General features: G+C 35.6%; 1 protein-coding gene across 1 annotated transcript; it reads right to left on the minus strand.

The window, feature by feature from the left end:
* Positions 1–1893: 1893 nt before the first annotated feature.
* Positions 1894–14466, minus strand: si:ch211-212k18.7 (macrosialin). The gene is made up of 6 exons (XM_017718831.2): positions 14261–14466; positions 11149–11540; positions 10665–10784; positions 9742–9811; positions 6877–7047; positions 1894–3923 (listed from the first exon to the last, which is right to left on the minus strand). The coding sequence occupies exons 1-6, from the start codon at positions 14313–14315 to the stop codon at positions 3784–3786; spliced, it is 948 nt and encodes a 315-aa protein (XP_017574320.1). The 5' UTR covers positions 14316–14466; the 3' UTR covers positions 1894–3783.
* Between the last annotated feature and the right edge of the window lie 113 nt (positions 14467–14579).

Raw genomic sequence — 14579 nt, forward strand, 5'->3', positions numbered from 1 at the left:
GTCCTTGTCCACTTGCCAGAAACTTGCAGCCTTGATCTACAAACCTGGTGCAAGGCTGTGAGTTTGTAACCAAGCAAGAGGCCCAAAAGATCTGTTGGCACAGTTTTGTTTCAGAAAAAAAATCAAAACAAAATAAAACCCATTGCTGTTCCAGTCGGTTTAGGATTTTCCAGCATACACAAGTACATGGAAATATATGTACATAACGTCCATATATTTCCACATATTCAAAATATATGTGCAACATATGTCAATATATGTGACATTTCACCTTCTCTGGGCCAGCAAGGCTATAAAAGAGCATTAGATATGATTGCAATATGTCAGCTTGATCTGGATCTGCTGAGAAAGGAGACAGAATTGGATGCAGTCTCGGATTTTCCTTTGACTGTGTCGTCACAAGTTTACATAATATGGATAAAATACTATTTTGCTAATATTTTGTTACATATTGTGATTGGAATATGCCTTTTAATGTGTATATACACATACACACCAAATGAGATCCAATTTGACGTGTAAAAACTACCTCAAGAAATGCTTCGTTTCATTTGTAGCATTGTCTACCACAGCATATTGGAGTTTTTTGAACAGTGTAGGAATTACAACCGTTTTCATTCATAGCCCCCTCATTTTAAGAGTTCAAAAACATGACAAACTAACATGATCATGAATTAAATTGTTGTTTTTGATACTCCCTAAAATTATTTGCAATCAATGACTGCCTGAAGTCTGAAACCCACAGACATCACCAGAGGCTGGGATTCTATAGTGATGATCCTCTGCCAGGGCTTTACCACAGCAGTATTCAGTTCCTGCGTGTTCATGGGGAGATTTACATTCAGTTTTGCCTTCAGTAAATGAAATGTCTGCTCTGTTGGATTGAGGTCAGGTGACTGGTTTGGCCATTGCAGAACATTCCACTTTTTGCCTCAAAGTTATCTTGAGTTGCTTTCACAGTATGTTTTGGGTCATTGTTTATCACAGCACTGTGAAGCACCGTCCAATGAATTTTGAAGCATTTGACTGAACCTGAGCAGATAATGTAACCCAGTCTACTTCAGAATTCATCCTGCTGCTTTTGTCAGCAGTCACATCAACAATAAATACAAGAAAACCAGTTCCACTGGCAGCCATACATGCCCACACCTTAAAGCTGTACTGCACTTTCTGTAACAGCACTTTGTCTTAATTTGTTTATTTGGATTTTAATTCAATGAGTAATTTCTTCTCCTTTAAAATCTATTGTTTTGATCATGTTTTTACATGAACATGAAAAAATTTCTATTCTTCTTTTACGTTACTTTTAATATTATAATGTATTACTGTATTTTCCCCATTTGTGCAGCATTTGAATGACGGCAGTGTATGAAAAGCATTATATAAATAAAGCACCATGCAGATGAGGTGGTAGATGTCGAATCATGAGAAGTTTCTTTTCTCTTCCATACTCTTCCCATCATTCTGGTACAAGTTGACCATTAACTCATGTGTCCATAACATGTTACAGAACTTTGCAAGTTTCTTTAGACGTTTATAACTCTAATCTGGGCTTTCTGATTTTGAGGCTTATGGTTTTCATCTTGCAGTAATGCCTCTGTATTGGCTCAGTTGAAGTCTTCTCTTGACTGTTGATGCATATACTTCTTTGAAAATAGCTTTAATTCCAACACTGAGTACCTGGTTTGAATGTAAACACACTCAAACAAAAGCTGATTATTTAATTTAAACTTCAAAATGCTGTGGTAGACAGCTAAAATAACAAAATAACAAGACTGTCAACATCTAAATCCATGTAAGAATAAAAAATACTATATATGCATATATATATATATATATATATATATATATATATATATATATATATATATATGAAAGAAAATACTGACCAGATTTTTTGGAAGATATTTATTTATTAGGCCACAATCATGTTCATATTCCCTTTATTCCTTTACATTTCCATTTCTTAAAGGTGCCCTAATTGAGTTGTTGTCCATCACTGAAAAAAAAGGTGCTACTAAGCCTATAAAGGCATATGTCAGTAGTCAGTAGCACACTGACAATGGCCCAGGATGCTGAAACAAATCATGAAACTCAATGGATCAGAGCTATAGCTGTATATACTAGACAAAAACTCAGCTAGGCTGCTTTAAAGGAGCTACCTTAGCTTTATTCAAGCTAAATTAAGCTACAGGAAAATTGGCATATACTGAAGAAATTATAGATCAAACGTAGATGCTAAATTTATAATGTTTTGCTAAGATGCAACAGCCAATTAAAAAAACAAAAAAACAAAAACAGAATGTAAGATACACACTTTGTATTCCGTAAAGAACCTTTTCAATGGATGGTTCTTACAAAAAACATTTAGAAAATGATGTGTGAGTGAAGAACATTTTGACGTTTTAAGAAGATCCACTTAATGTAATGATTCTATATCAAACACTTTTCCTAGCGCCACTTGTCTAAGCCAAGAACCATTATGAACCTTTATTTTGAAGAGTGTACCTGAAATCATTTTTGCATTTCTTACCTCATAAATTCAGCGAACATCATTCTGAAAAATGTGGGGAATAACAGCAAATATTTTAACAGTTTAATACTAAAACATGTCCTTTATATAATCAGCCATTTTCATTCTTTATTATGTCAGTGCTTAGTTTGAGATACAGACCCTTAGAGGAGACTTTGCATATCATTGCTCTACAAAAAGAAGCTATCCCCCAAAATTGTACTTTAATAGCAGATGGCAAATATGTTCTTTACTTTTAGTTGAAGTTAACCCTTTCAAGCAATTTTGGAGCTGTTGTCTTCAAATTATGCATACAAATAAAAATAGAACAAAAAGAGATTTTCTTTAGTATTTTTGAATTTTGGCCTGTGCAAAAGTTAAAGCACTTTTACAGTTTATATATATGCAGCAATAATTCAGCAAATACAGAAAATAATGTACTAATATCTGCAGAAAAGTACTATATTTAAGTACGATCCCAGAGAATGTGTTATTTTCACATAGAAAATCAACAAAAACGTAATTTGGGTTTTCTGTTTTTTTTTTTTATCAGTCAGATGATATCCTTGAAACTAAGTGATAATAAAGTGCCGCAAATTGTATATCATTGTTCTCGTTCTGTAAAATAATAGGCACATTTTGCAGTTGATATTGCTTGTAAATATCTTTGGTAATGAAGCTGTTTTTTAGGATTTACTACTGAACTATGATCAGTCTTCCATTTTCTTTTTGAATATTGAATATTATATTGAATTATATTGAACTATATTGAATATTCAACAAAATCATATTGGATCCAGTAATTGTCGGAGGGGGGGGGGGTCACAGTCAAGCATAATTTTGGAAAAAAACACTGCTAATGAAAATAATGAGTGCAATTATACACATACATAAGGTTTAAGACGTTTAAAGCACAGTAAGGAAAGCACAAAAGATCCCTTTGTGATTTACTAGGTGAACTAGGTAGGCAGAAGCACTAGGAACTGAAACTACATGCTGCATTTAGAGCACCTTTGTACAACAAATCTGCTATTCAGAAATCTGATTTCACTTTAGTGCAATTTTAGTGGCTGTACAGATTGTATCGGCTACAAGAGCAGCAATACCTGATGCCTGTATTGAAGGATGTCAGTTTTCACAGAGCAGGCATTAACAAAAAAATTCCTTTTTCTTAACTGTTTAAAAATACGAGTGCTGGTTCTAACTGTATAATGCTGTTTTAAGTAGCACTAATGATGACGATGTCCTCTTCTGTTAATCGATGGAGTCTTTCAGAGAGTCTGGTACCCATCTGTTCTCTTTCTCCTGCTGATCAAGTAAGCTATAACCACGATGACAATGAGGATGATCAGGACCACACCTACAGCAATGGCCACCTTGTAGTTAGGCTGGTCAGCCTTGCACAGGTCAACTGCAGTAGACAAACGATTAGTGATTTGATTAGTCAAATCCATCTGGACGCCAACGGATGACACAGACATTATGCAGTTCAAGGAAACAATTTCACATGAATTCTCTGAAAAGCATCTGCGATACATTCACTTGGAAATCAGTAAAAGGGAATGCAACCTGGAACAATGTGGTAGTAATAGTCATATCCAGAAGTTCCTGGTCAAAGGACATGTTTTGTTGATTTTCTAAGTGAAAATAAATGAACACATCCTCAACAAAGAACACACTTCTGCACGTTTACTGTTTATTAATGTGTAATTACCGTTAATTTGCTGAATTGAACAAATTGAAAAAAATAAAACATAAAATTTGACCTGTGCAAAAGTTATGCCACATTTATTTTTCATTTTTCCAACATATTAAACTCAGCAAATAAATAGAAACCGTGCACTAATATCTGCAGAAAAAGGCCATATTTAAATGCGTGCCCTGTAATGGATGTGTTAACTTATTTTCACTTCACAATCAACAGAACATGTAATTTGACGGAGGGTGTTTGAGCCTTTATATCCTATGACCTTGTGTTTTTGTCACAGTGACACTCATTGAACCTGTGAAGTCAACATTCTGAATTGTGCTGTAAGCCATTTTGATTAAGTTTGAAAAAAATGAATATATGCAAAAAAAAAAAAAAAAACGAATGAAAGCATGAATGTCTTAAACTGGTTTAAAAAGCTTTCTGTAATATCTGTTTCATTTGAAAGCAACAACAAAACAACATTGAACCATAGCAAAGAATTTGGAACATTTCAGTAAATAAAAGGCGTAGAAAATACACCTGTCATTTTAAGTTGTGATTTTTAAAAAATTATTTATATCAAAATGTAATAGTCTGATATGGCACAGTAAATACAGTGCAGGAGGAGTCTACGTCATGCAGGAGTGTTCAGCAGAAAGACAGGGTTCAATTCAAGATCTAACGTCTCATCAAACTGGAAAGGCCAGATTAGGCCATGCCTGACACAGCAGATTTCTATCATACAGAGTTATACAGAAAGATGAGATACTGATCTACCGACATGAAGCGACGGTTAAGGTGGGGGATGAAGCATGTTTGACCTTCTTAGTTTATATCCAATAAAGCACAAGTTTGACTGGCTTTCAAGGAGACTGAAATCAGAAACCTGTCAACATAAACACGAACTTGAGATGGCAGCAGAAAAAGCGTAGCAAAGCATTATAAAGGAAGACTGAGGGCAAATGGTGATGTAAGAGGGTTCTAAGTTCTTTACCGTACATAAATTAAAACGGGTTAAAAGAGATGTGGTCTGCAAAACATAATAACAAGGAAATCCTGACGTTCTTTTATTCTTAATATTCAGTGGGGTTTCTCCATTACTGATGAGTTTTGGGGTTTTCGCTTGTCATGTTGCCATTTGACCTTCTACAATGAAGCGTTGTAGAAGCTACAAACAGCATTTTCAAACATGCCCGTGCCTTGCCATCAATTTATAGCTCCTAATGTAACAGCTTTGTAAGGGGGAAGAGGCTCTTGTTGCATTTTTAAAGCGTTAGAACAAACAGGCCTCCTTAACTGCACAGGCTTGAAGGCCCTTCTTGTCTCTGCCTTTGCAGTAAACATAGATAAAAGTAGAAAAAGCACTTTGGCCCCTTCAACTCTAGGCTTATTATTCAGTTATAAATCTTAAATCTTATAAAATAACTGCTATTAATTATTTGCTTCTTCTTATAAAATCTTATTCGTTTTATTATTAACTACTATGAAATCTGATAGTTATGAGAGAAAGTGTTGACCCAGATATGGGCCCTCTAAGTGTAAGGGTTTAATGAGTGACTATATGGTGTGTTGTGTTTATATTAAATATTTTGCATAGCTACAGTCGTATACAAATGTGTAAGCACACCTGGTCAAATTAATAAGTGCAAATAGTGAATTAACACACCCTGTACAGAGAGCACACTACTGTGCATACCAATGAACAACGGCTGTTTATCAGCCAAATTTAACATTTTGTATAAAATTAATTATGCCACATTTTGGACTTGGGTTTTATTTTTTACAGTATTTTAAACTCAGCAAATAAACACTCAAATGAGCAGACAGATGCCAAGTGTGTTCTCTGCAGAGGACGTGTTTACTTATTTTCACTTAGAAAATCAACAAAAAGGTGTGATTTGACCAGGGGAGTTCAAACTTTTGCATGTGACTGTATTGCAAAAAGCTTGACACAAAATCTCAGCACATGTACACCAGACATGAGGGTGTATATAGTAATATTAATGCTTTACAAAGTAAAGAAAGTATTCTTTAAATATAAGAAAAATAAGACATTTACTAGTGTCCATTTTTATTTTAATGATTTTGATGTATCTGATGAAGATAGCAATCTGAGGCTAGTGCTATTCTCCAAAGAGAACCCTTGTAACCAGCAACACAGGCCTAAGGCTGATCTAAGTGCTTTAATGAGCATGTATGAACAATTACATTTACATTTACAGCATTTAGCAGACGCTCTTATCCAGAGCGACTTACAAGAAGTGCTTTGTCTATCTAGAGAAAAAGACAGTCCTGAGCTCAGATACTGCTTGAAGACAGCAAGAGACCCTGCTGTACGGACGGCCCGTGGGAGTTCATTCCACCACTTGGGTGCCAGTACAGAGAACAATAATTCCTGACTAGAGAACTTTAGGAACACCGAAACAAGTAACATACAGAATTTATGTGATTGAAATATGTAACTAATTTCAAAATTAGTGATATAAAATATATGACGTCAGCATGATTACTGGACAAATCCAGAAAACTGATGGACTTTATGTGAAAATGATGTACATATTAGAATAAATTCACTGCATGACTTTTTCCTGTGTATTTGGCAGCAACTGAAAATAGGTCACTACTCTTTCAGAGTGACTATGTCACAGGTTGAGCTAAGGCATAGAGTACTCACCTGGGCCAAACTGGTTGTTGATGAAGTTAAAGGCTTGAATCTTCTGCTTTGAGAAGTCTAGATTAATACCGTCACCAAGAAAGACAGGCTCTGACTTGCAGGAATAGGAGTGACCCACCTCCATACTGAAAAGCTGAAGTGATGTATTCGTTTTGGAGATATTGTACAAGCCTGCAGAAAAGGAAAAAAATGAAATGCAACATTTACACGCGCCTTTGTGGTAAGATGACACACTGAGTTGAGTATGCGTGGGTCTTCAACGTCAGACAGATTATTTTATAAAACTGTTGAATCATGCCTCTATGGCTCAGATGTTTGAGAAAGGAAACTGCAGCCTCGACTAAATTTACAATCCACCCAGACATGACTAGGCAGTTGTAACCTAACCCAGTACTGCATACATTTATTTTTAAATTAATTTATTTCTGCAACAGATTAAGCATAACAGCTAAAAATGTGTGTCAAGCTTGTAATGTATTTCCATATGTTTGACATATATATAAATATAAAAAAAAACATTAACATTAAATACAAACAATATTACATATATTTCTATACATTATATATCTACACATGAGCATGCATTATATTGCAGTATACTGGTGCGCATATATTGGCATACCATCAAGATGGCATAGTTAAGTATATTTATCACCTACATTATATATGACATATATACCTATATAACATTACGTAAACAAGATACTGGTTGATAATTACAATTTATAGTAGCCTACGACATACATGGAGAAGTTTGGAAACACAATGACATACATAACATTACACATTGTATTAATTGTCATTTGTATTCTCATTTTTTGAGCTAATGAATGCCTACTGACCAGATAAACAGCTTTTTAATTCTGAATTTCTCATGTGCCTAAACTGTTTTTAAAATTTTTTTCCATTCATCTGCAATGGCTGCTTTTCCTTTTCCTTCTCCAATGCAGTAGATAATCCTACAGAATTTACTTTATTGCTTGAATACAGTTTATATCTTCATGTGTCACAGTGGAGGTTTTACTGTAATCAAGACACATGTGCTTCCCTTTTCTACAGATAGCTAAGGGTTACTGTACATGTGCCGTTAAACGGGCTAAACCGCATCGTCGTATTGTCGATTTGGAAAGCACTGTTCCTCATAGCTCCACCTGCACAACATAGACAAAACTACCATAAAAAGCCACACTGTAATAATCTGTATGACCAATTCCAGCTCTTACTAGTTACAGTCGTATGCCAAAGGTTTTTATTGCTTTTTGAGTGAAAATAAGTAACACATCCTCTGCAGGGAAAATTACTGCAATTACTGTTTCTTTGTTAAATGTACCATATTGGGGAGAAAAATCAAATTTAAAAAGTGGCCTGTGCGAAATTTCATGCATTTTATTTTTTCCCCAATATGTTACATTTGCAGGCAAATGTCATATTTAATTTGCTCCCTGTAGAGGATGTTAACTTATTTTCACTTGAAAATCAACAAAATATGTCATTTAGCCAGGTGTGTTCAGACTTTTGCATAAAAATACAACTGTACATTCAGTAACACCTTAAATATCTGTAGCTCTTTTTAACAAAATTATTCTTACATCTATACCTCATAATCAATTAAATTAACTACATCCATCTCATTTACTTGTTAACCTGAAAGACAGCGAGAGTTAACCGTTCTAAACACATGAACCAGCTTGTCCTTACTGCACGGTTGCTTTACACTTTACCTCTGTAAAGCTGAAGCAAAAGCCACATCCTCATAAAACCAAGCAGAATACGGAAGATAATAGCTAATGGCATCGCTGATATTTATCTGCTTGACTTCATGTGACCAAAGGCCTTGGCAGCATACTGCAATTAGCATATAGCCATAAACATGCCATTATCAAGGTATGCCGCCTATAAAAGGTGGTAATAGTGAACATGTAGTACTTTGAGTTCAAATTTTAATTATTGTCTGTAAACTTTAAAAGTAATGCAATCAATGCAAAACAGCTGTACAATATGCTGCACAAATGAATGAAAAACACATTTGACTCTGATGATTGTGATTTATATATATATATATATATATCGCTCCATTTTGGTCATTTTTCAGTTTTTATCATAATTTGAAAAGGCCTGTCGACCTTTACATTGTATGTAATTTTCATGATGAACGGACTTAAAGAAACAGCCCAAAATGACTTATGAAAAATTCTGGTTCCATTGACTTACATTGAAAGTAAAGCATGTTTTTCCCTTCTCCTGCAAAGTTACCATTTTGGAGGATACCAGGTTTTCAACAGATATATGTATATCACTGCTGTCGGAACAAAACCTTGTATCATTTTTCAGTTTTTGATGTAATTTGAAAATGCCTGTTGCTCTTTACATTGTGTAATGGCCCAAAATTACTTTACAATAATTCTGGTTCCATTGACTTACATTTAAAGTAAAGTAAGTTTTTTCCTTCTCCTGTAAAGTTATCATTTTGTATTTTGGAGATATGAGGTTTTGTCCCAACAGCAGCGAGATATATATATACAGATATATATATATACAATCTTTTGTGGAAACAACTGTCACTGATCACAACTAGGCGTCAGGACACATCCTATCAATTTCTGCTTTGTTTATAGCTATAGCTGTTTTATCACTGGATAAAACATGATAGCTTTATGGAGCACTGTTTCATTTAAGGAAAAACAATGACTTCTGTTCTGAAAGAATCCCTTTTTTGATAGAACTGTAGCAGTACACAGGGCACATGGGTTCTCTAACTTTATTAAACACCATCTGGTGTATAGTTGGAAAATATCGTGACACCAATATCGCTCATATCTTGTTTTTCTTAACATGGAAAGAAATGCTTGAGACAGTTAGGCCTACCTCCATTTGAGAAGGCGTAGATCAAGTTGACAGCCACAGTGTTGACATAGACCTTCTTTGTGGTGTCATTCTACAAAAAAAGTATGCACAAATTACCACAAAACGCACACAGCACTCACACACATGCTGAGTGTGAGTAAATGACTTGTGAATCAGAGGATGATTCATATTAGAAAGACACCATATGACATGTGACTAAGGCCTGTTCATGGAAGACATAGCACATCTATAAAGAATAACACTAATCTTGCTTGTGTGTGTGGTTTTTTTTTTAAGAATGAAAGAAATCCTTAAAATTATTAGTACGTTTCTAGAACTAAATAGCAGATTACAGGCAGTTCTACGTGAGCGTATGCACAGTTATAGTATCTCTAGCCTCACTGTAATGTAGAGGGTGGGAGTGGTATTAAGAGGTTAATGCCATACACCATCTGCACTCTGCTGGTTTCTGGGAGGTTGCTTAGGTGCATGAGTGAGAGAATAAATAGTACTTTTATCGACCTACTTCCTCTTTAGGAGCCAAAGTTCCTTTTTTATTTTACAGCATCCATTAGAGTCTGATCTACATTTACAGCGTTCAATGTACAGTTCTACTGAAGACTCATGTTGTTCTACTCAACAGAATATTCAAGCATGTAATGCTATTATCACAAGGCCTAATTTAAGAACAGAACAGCTTCTGCGAAGAAATACTTCTACTTAGTTATATGTTATATGACACACACCATATACATACACCATTGTCAGCACATTATATCTGACACTATCATTCTGGATACATCAAATTCTGTATGTTCTTCTTTGCACATTAATCCTTTATAATAATAATAATAATAATAATAATAATAACAACGATAATAATAATAATAATAATAATCATCATATTATCACCCCAACAATGTTCAAAATATCCTCTGCCTTACCTTGACAAAGCCCAAAGAGATACTTCCCTCCTTGAACTTCAGGTCAATATTAGATGTACTGGCATCACAGTTCCCGGCAACAGTGACACTGTTTGGCTGAACAATGAATAGACCTGTAGCCTACAAAATTTAAAAAAATATAAAGAGTCAATAAAAAAGATGCACAATTAAAGATTAAAACTGTGTATTTACTTGGACATCATTTCATATTATGACTACATTTCCTAAACACACAACTTACTGCAGTAGGGATATTTTTGAGGGCTTTGACTAATTATACAAAACTAGAGCCTACAACACATTAGTTTTGACATTAAATTCATTTATTGATTAACTTGTTTCGTTAATGATTTACATTATTGTAAGTTGCAAATGTCATGGAGGTTTCAGCAGGTGTTTTGAAAGAACAGCACACATAATGACATGATAGTGTTATCTCTGCAAGCTGTTATCACCAGATCACCAGGGCACGCCAGCTCTTTACCTTAGAGTTGCTCACGTTGACCTGGATTGCTGCAAGGACCATAACACACAGCTTGCCTCCAGACTTGTAGGTGTAGTTACCCACGGTGAGGTTGGTCGGTGGCGTTGGTTGAGGTTTATGAGTGGTGGTGTGCGCAGAGTGAGGGGTTGTCAAGGTGGCAGTTGTATTTTGGACTGGGGCAGTGGTGGTAATGTTGACATAGGCAGTTGTTGCATTTGCAGGAACAGCAGTAGTGGTGGCATTGGTGTGAGCAGTTGTGTTGTGAATAGCAGTGGTGGTGATGTGAACTGTAGTCGCAGTGGTGGGAGCAGGGATTTTAGTTGAAGCAGCAGTGCTTCCAAACATAGCAGGGGGCACCACTGAAGCAGGAGGATTTTGTGCCAAAGTGAGCTCTGAAGAAAAACAGAGAGAGTCAGTTAGAGTTTGCAAAGTGAAAATGCAAATAAAACCTCTACAGGTAAAAAATAGTAGTCATGTTTCATTAATGTGCATAGCTAAAAACTGGAAACATGGCCTTATTCAAACCTAACTAACTGTGTCTTTATATATTACATTTATTGATGCTAACAAGGAATATATTTAGGCTTATTATATTATATATGGACCATTCTACTGAATTAGTTCAAACTGCAGTATTATAGAAAAAAATGTATTCAGACCTTAGATATTTACAAGGATTGCATAATGATCTATTTAAACCCAAATCAATCAAAAAGACAACGATAGACTAATATTTACAAAATCAGGATTTGCAAGGTTCTTTCAGTGGTGAGTCCCTTGCTATTTCGGTCCCAAATCTTAACCCCTAAATTTCAACTTGTGAAAATAATGCTTACATTTTTAATGTTGTTTTTTTAAAGATTTAGTTAAATTATTGCCCTGTCCAGGGTGTATACTGCCTTCCACCCACTGACTGCTGGATAAGGTTTCAACTCCCCCAGTGACCCAGAAGGATAAGCAGCTTAGAAGGTGTGTGTGTGTGTGTGTGTGTATGTGTGTGTGTGTGTGTGTGTGTGTGTGTGTGTGTGTGTGTGTGAGTTTGATTCATTTTAAAGTTGAAAGTATTTGATTTATTTTGAGTTTCATGTTTAAATTAAAAAATACTGTCCCTCATTTTCATGTCACTACTGAAACCCAAAGAGTTTTAATCCATGGGTGGAGCCTTATTTTAGCCATACCCCTGCATTTTAGCATTTTAGAGCAGGAAGTGAGACTGCATCCCCACATGGTGAGCAGTTAGCTCCCATTGTTTTGAAGCAAATGTGTTCCAATGTCTAAAATCAATGTGAAAACTTATAAGTTTTCTAGTAATTTGTCACTAGTGATACACACATTTTTGCAATGAAATAAACTTTTTTTTTGTTTAAATGAAAAAAAACTTTATTATGATTTGATGTTTGTACAACTGTGCAAAGCCATGTTTGCTAGTCAGGCTAAAATTTGATGTTATGTTCAAAATGAGCTCAAATTGTCACTACTGAAACAAGAGCTACTGACACATTTAGTAAAGTCTCTGTTGTGCTGTTTTGGTGGTGACAAAAATAATCATTCACTTGAATAAAATAAATAGAGTTAAGGTATAGGATCACTCAGAGCAAACGGATTTTTGTCTAAAATACAAGTCAGTTAAAAGTCTAACCTGACTTTTTAACTTTGACTTTTAAATTTACACTACTACTACAAAATTTACAATATACACTACTGTGTAAAGGTCTGTAATCGCTGTTTCTATTAACATCGAATGAAAATGGTGAACGGTTTTGAGAGGATGTGTATGAAATGATTTTATAGTGATGCTACTTCTACACAGTGGTGCGAAATGCTCAATTCTACAGAAGCATATTGAGTCAGAGATGTTCACACTGGTGGTGATAGTAACCAGACATTTGAAGTATCGAATCCCTCTTAAAGCTCCCTCACGGACAGTTATTACATGAAATGGTTACAGATACCCCACCTGACGACTGACACATCGTTTTATGATAGCGTTGAGAAAACGTTTGGACCTATTTCTTTAATGAAATCGTGGTGGAGTGCTACATAAAGGGTGTTGTAAAGCAGAATATTACTCAAAGAAAACTCTTTGACTGGCCACCACTTTACCATCATCAACATAATAAATAACATCTTTACATAATCTTTAGAATGACAAGTGATCCCAGCCTTTGAAAGCTAGTGTGGTTGACTTTATTGTTAGTATTTATAAGATGAACTGCAGGCTACACAAATACACTTAGCCTGTACAGGCCAGAAGGTCTTTTTTAAAACCTAGCACAAAAAGCTCCTGTCACGTGACTCTGATTTGGCTAGATAAAAATACTAAATGGAAAACATCTATTCACCTAATTGTCCATTTCAACATTACACACACATAAATACTCATATTTACATGTAAGATTTATACACACATTATGCGGATACATGATTAATTTCACGGACCGAAGCCTTTCAATATCGCAGCTCAATCACGTGAAAATGCTGCACGTGATCTGTAGGTAGAACGGGCCTGTGGTTCCTTAATGCAGACAAGCGCATTAAACCGATCTGCGCTTTTAGTGCTGGAAAACAGATACATACCCTCAGGTTAATGACCAATAAGGCTATTAGTAGTATTATTTTTGATGTTGTTGTTTCTATTAATATTATTGTTAAATATTATTAATCTTAAATCCAGGACCCTGAAGCCTTTTTTTCATCTCTCTCTCTCTCTCTCTCTCTCTCTCTCTCTCTCTCTCTCTCTCTCTCTCTGTCTCTACTGGGGAAAAAACTTCAGTTTTCGTCAGACCCCCCTCTACCCTTCTCGGGAAACGGAAACTGATGCCATACTTTCTTGTAGCGCCTCGTTTCGAGAGGAATACTCGACTTTAAATGTTTTTTAAAGCTGTATATACAGGTACAGCAATACAGTGTCAGCAGTTTTAGTATTTAAGGGTGTAAAAGTCCATCAGCCTATCTCAAACGCAGTCCCATTTGCCAGACAGTTCTGATTTCATACAGATTAAAAATAATAATCTGATGTAAGCTCGTCAGGCCCGACCGCTTTAGCCCACTAACTACAGCGTTCCCCCCTCTTTTGTTTTCAGTTCGCGCCAGAGAGTAAATGCGTGTTTACCTGAGCTCAGGATGAAGGCGGCCACCAACAAGCTAACAAAGCTAACGCCTGCCATCTCTGCCGTGATGTCCTGAATGTATTCAGTCTCCTCTGTGCAGCAACTCCTCGGTCTCTTTGAGGCTTGAGCAGAGATGATAGGTGTGAAGCTAAAGGCTGTCGCTAAAGGCTCTGCCTAACTGACAGAAACGAAACTAGTGAGAGTAAGGAAGTAAAGCCGGTCACATTACTGACAGGAATTGCCCAATCTGAGTGCAACTGCAGCACACTGACCTGACTTTACTGTATTAGTGGAATAACAGAAGACTGTCACGATTTTGGG

The sequence above is a fragment of the Pygocentrus nattereri genome, chromosome 2 (assembly GCF_015220715.1).
Source record: "Pygocentrus nattereri isolate fPygNat1 chromosome 2, fPygNat1.pri, whole genome shotgun sequence".
Taxonomy (NCBI): domain Eukaryota; kingdom Metazoa; phylum Chordata; class Actinopteri; order Characiformes; family Serrasalmidae; genus Pygocentrus; species Pygocentrus nattereri.

What these genes read in the sequence shown, in the direction of transcription:
- si:ch211-212k18.7 (XM_017718831.2), bottom strand. Translation starts at nt 14,315, where the DNA reads ATGGCAGGCGTTAGCTTTGTTAGCTTGTTGGTGGCCGCCTTCATCCTG. An exon ending in CTACGCCTTCTCAAATGGAG is followed by an intron (nt 7,048 to 9,741) that starts GTAGGCCTAACT and finishes CCTTTTCTGCAG; the next exon opens with GCTTGTACAATATCTCCAAA. An exon ending in CAACAACCAGTTTGGCCCAG is followed by an intron (nt 3,924 to 6,876) that starts GTGAGTACTCTA and finishes TGTCTACTGCAG; the next exon opens with TTGACCTGTGCAAGGCTGAC.